The sequence below is a fragment of the Marmota monax genome, unplaced genomic scaffold, assembly GCF_021218885.2.
Source record: "Marmota monax isolate L192 unplaced genomic scaffold, Marmota_monax_Labrador192_F-V1.1 WCK01_AAM20220418_F8-fsc00035, whole genome shotgun sequence".
In the NCBI taxonomy this organism is placed as follows: domain Eukaryota; kingdom Metazoa; phylum Chordata; class Mammalia; order Rodentia; family Sciuridae; genus Marmota; species Marmota monax.
In genome coordinates this window covers 9,558,398-9,561,654 of record NW_026691961.1, presented here as the reverse complement: position 1 = coordinate 9,561,654, position 3,257 = coordinate 9,558,398, and the positions used below count along the sequence as shown (strand labels likewise).

The 3,257-nt window shown below is 41.8% G+C and overlaps 1 protein-coding gene across 1 annotated transcript; it reads left to right on the top strand.

Annotated features, from left to right (window-relative positions):
- The first annotated feature begins 567 nt into the window (after nucleotides 1-567).
- LOC124078983 (prostaglandin reductase 1-like) lies at nucleotides 568-2,531 on the top strand. The gene has a single exon (XM_046424166.2). The coding sequence runs from the start codon at nucleotides 605-607 to the stop codon at nucleotides 1,592-1,594; it is 990 nt and encodes a 329-aa protein (XP_046280122.1). The 5' UTR covers nucleotides 568-604; the 3' UTR covers nucleotides 1,595-2,531.
- The last annotated feature ends 726 nt before the right edge of the window (nucleotides 2,532-3,257 follow it).

Here is a 3,257-nt window from a genome sequence, read left to right as displayed (position 1 = left end):
AAAAAACACTTCTGCAAATCTAAAACTATTCTAAAATAGAAGGTTTGAGGCAGGTATGTCAATTATGAATGCATTTAGCTACAAGTAAAAGAAAGCCGATCAACAATGGCTTAAAGCAGACAAGAAACTTGATGGAAGCAGACAGTGGCTTCGGAATCTTTGTCTACTGCCACTAACCTGTCAACTTGAGGTTTAAGCATTGAAACTGCATCCGAGGCTAAAGGAAGGAGGAAGGTGGGGAACATGGCATTAGCTGAATATGTCCTTTTTATCAGGAGAATATAAAGCCTTCCTGTTGCCATCTATCCTAGCTAGTGATCTAATGCTGGTTTCACACAGTCTGACCATTCCAATAACTCAAGAAAATGACAAAGAAAGCAGGCAACCATACAGAATTACCTTTTCAATAATCCAGAGAGGGCTCTGCGACCTTAAGCGTGCTTGGAAAGAGAGAGCTACCGTAATTCTTTATTCTTATATAGGGAACACACAAGAGGAGGTTCCATGGAACATTCTATCCTAAAAAGGGCAAAGGGGTGGGATTATAAAGGAAGAGGTGAGCTCTTCCCCAGCAAGTGGAGTCTGCGAGATCTTGAGCTTCAGGATGGTTCTTGCTAAGAGGTGGACCCTGAAGAAGCACTTCAGTGGCAGCCCTACTAATAGTGACTTTGAGTTGAAGACTGCTGAACTCCCACCCTTAAAAAATGGAGAGGTCCTGCTTGAAGCCTTCTTCCTCTCCGTGAATCCTTACATGAGAATAGCATCCAGAAAATTGAAGGAAGGTGATATAATGATGGGGGAGCAAGTGGCCAGAGTTGTGGAAAGTAAAAACTCAGCATTCCCCAAAGGAACTGTTGTACTGGCTTATTTGGGCTGGACAACGCACACCATCTCTGATGGGAAAGGACTGGAAAAGCTGCCTACAGACTGGCCAGATTCACTACCACTGTCTTTGGCTCTGGGGACAGTAGGTATGCCAGGCCTAACTGCCTACTTTGGCCTGCTTGACATCTGTGGTGTGAAAGGTGGAGAAACAGTGATGGTTAATGCAGTGGCAGGAGCAGTGGGCTCTGTTGTGGGGCAGATAGCTAAGCTCAAGGGCTACAAAGTCGTTGGAGCAGCAGGGTCTGATGAAAAGATTGCCTATCTTAAAAAGATTGGATTTGATGTTGCCTTTAACTACAAGACAGTAGAGTCTTTGGAAGAAACTTTGAAAAAAGCGTCTCCTGATGGTTATGATTGCTATTTTGATAATGTAGGTGGAGAGTTTTCAAACGTTGTCATACCCCAGATGAAGACTTTTGGAAGAATTGCCATCTGTGGGGCCATCTCCACATACAACCGGACTGGTCTGCCTCCCCCAGGCCCACCCCCAGAAGCTGTTATCTATCAACAACTCCGCATGGAAGGGTTCATGGTCACCCGCTGGCAAGGAGATGTCCGCCAGAAGGCTCTGAAAGACTTGATGACATGGACCTCCGAGGGTAAAATCCAGTATCATGAACACATTATTGAAGGATTCGACAACATGCCATCTGCATTTATGGGATTGCTGAAAGGAGAGAATTTGGGGAAATCCGTAGTGAAAGCATGAGAGAAAAATGACACAGGAGCCACCACTGGACAATTTAAATGATTAGTTTTTCACCATTCAGTAAAAAATAGCCTTAATTATCTAAATTATCTTAATTGTCTAAAAATTAGCCTTGATTATCTAAGAATAACTAATCACTTTGACCTACCTAATAAAATGCATTTAAATTATTTATAATTAGTGATAGAGAATGAAATTTTCATAGTTAAGAACAACCAATCACCAACTTACTACCTACTACTGCTCCTCCCGGGTTATAGCCAAAAAATTATGACTTTGAAGTCTGTGTGTTAGCTTTCCACTACTGTGACAAAATGCCTGAATAATCACCTTAAAAGAAGGAAAGGTTTATTTTGGTTCACTGTTTTGGAGGTTTCAGTCCATGGTCTATTGGCCCCACTGCTTTGGGCCCAATTGGTGAGGCAGTACATCATCAGGGAAACGGGTGGGAGAAGCTGCTCATCTCATGGCAGCCAGGAAACAAAGAGAAGGACAGAAAGGAGCCAAGACCCAATATCCTCTTCAAAGGCATACTCCCAGTGACCTAATGTCCTCCCGCTAAGTCCCCTCTCTTAAAGAATCCACTCCTAATAGTGCCAGTCATGATAAAGCTTTTAACACATGGGCCTTAGGGGGCACTCATCCAAACCAAAGCAGAGTCTAAAAGTTTACTCCCTCTGTGGCCTTGAACTTCCAATTCTTTGTTTTTAAATTGAGGATAGTTACCTCCTTCCAGAAAATGGTGAACCTGAAGTAATAAGATCTCTAACCCTACTGATTATAACAAAAGTCTCATATGAACCAAGAAAAGCAAATCTCTTCATTCACAACAGGTGCAAAAAAGATAGCACCTAGGAATACTTATAGACCTTTAAAATTTTTTTGCAAGATTTATATGGAAAATGGCTTTTAAAATTCTGAGGAACACAAATGATTTGAATATATGGAAAAAGTAACATGCTTTTGGACAGGAAGATTCAATATCAGAAAGATGTCAATTTGTTGATCAATTCTGTCATCATTAAGTTAAATAAAATTGTACAAAGAATGAGGCAAAAACTGTGTATAAAAACTGAATGGATATAAAATAAACTACCAATAATGGTCTGTTTTCAAAGAATAAAACTGAGTATGGAAAATAGAGGGATAAGAGAAATCTTTGGAATGATAACATTTGGTACTTTTTGAACTCTGAACCTTACAAATTTACTCACAAATACAATTAAAAAATAAAAGTCCCCGCTTTAAATAAATAAATAAATAAATAAATAAAGGAAGAGGTGAGTGTAGCTCAACCCCTACGGGCGACATCTACACCTGGAGCCATGCCTTGCTATCCCAAGTTACTGCCAAGACCTGGCACTATTGTGCCAGTCTGAAGGCAATAATTGGTCAGTGCCTCGGGCATCAGAACTTGAAGCTCTGCATCCAGGGCAGCTCTCGACACCTTCCTAAGAAACCACCCACGGCCCTGTGGCTACACGGGCAGCTGGGCAGCTGTTGCAGTGAGCATTTAGCTATCCCAGTCTCCAAGATGGAGGAAGCGAGAAGGGTTGGAATGGGTGTTGTCCTAGCCTGCCACTGGGGAAGTCGTGTGTTTAAACTTGTGTTTTTAAACCCTTGTTCTGGATACAGAGTGAAGAAGAGTTAGGAGGTCCCAGGC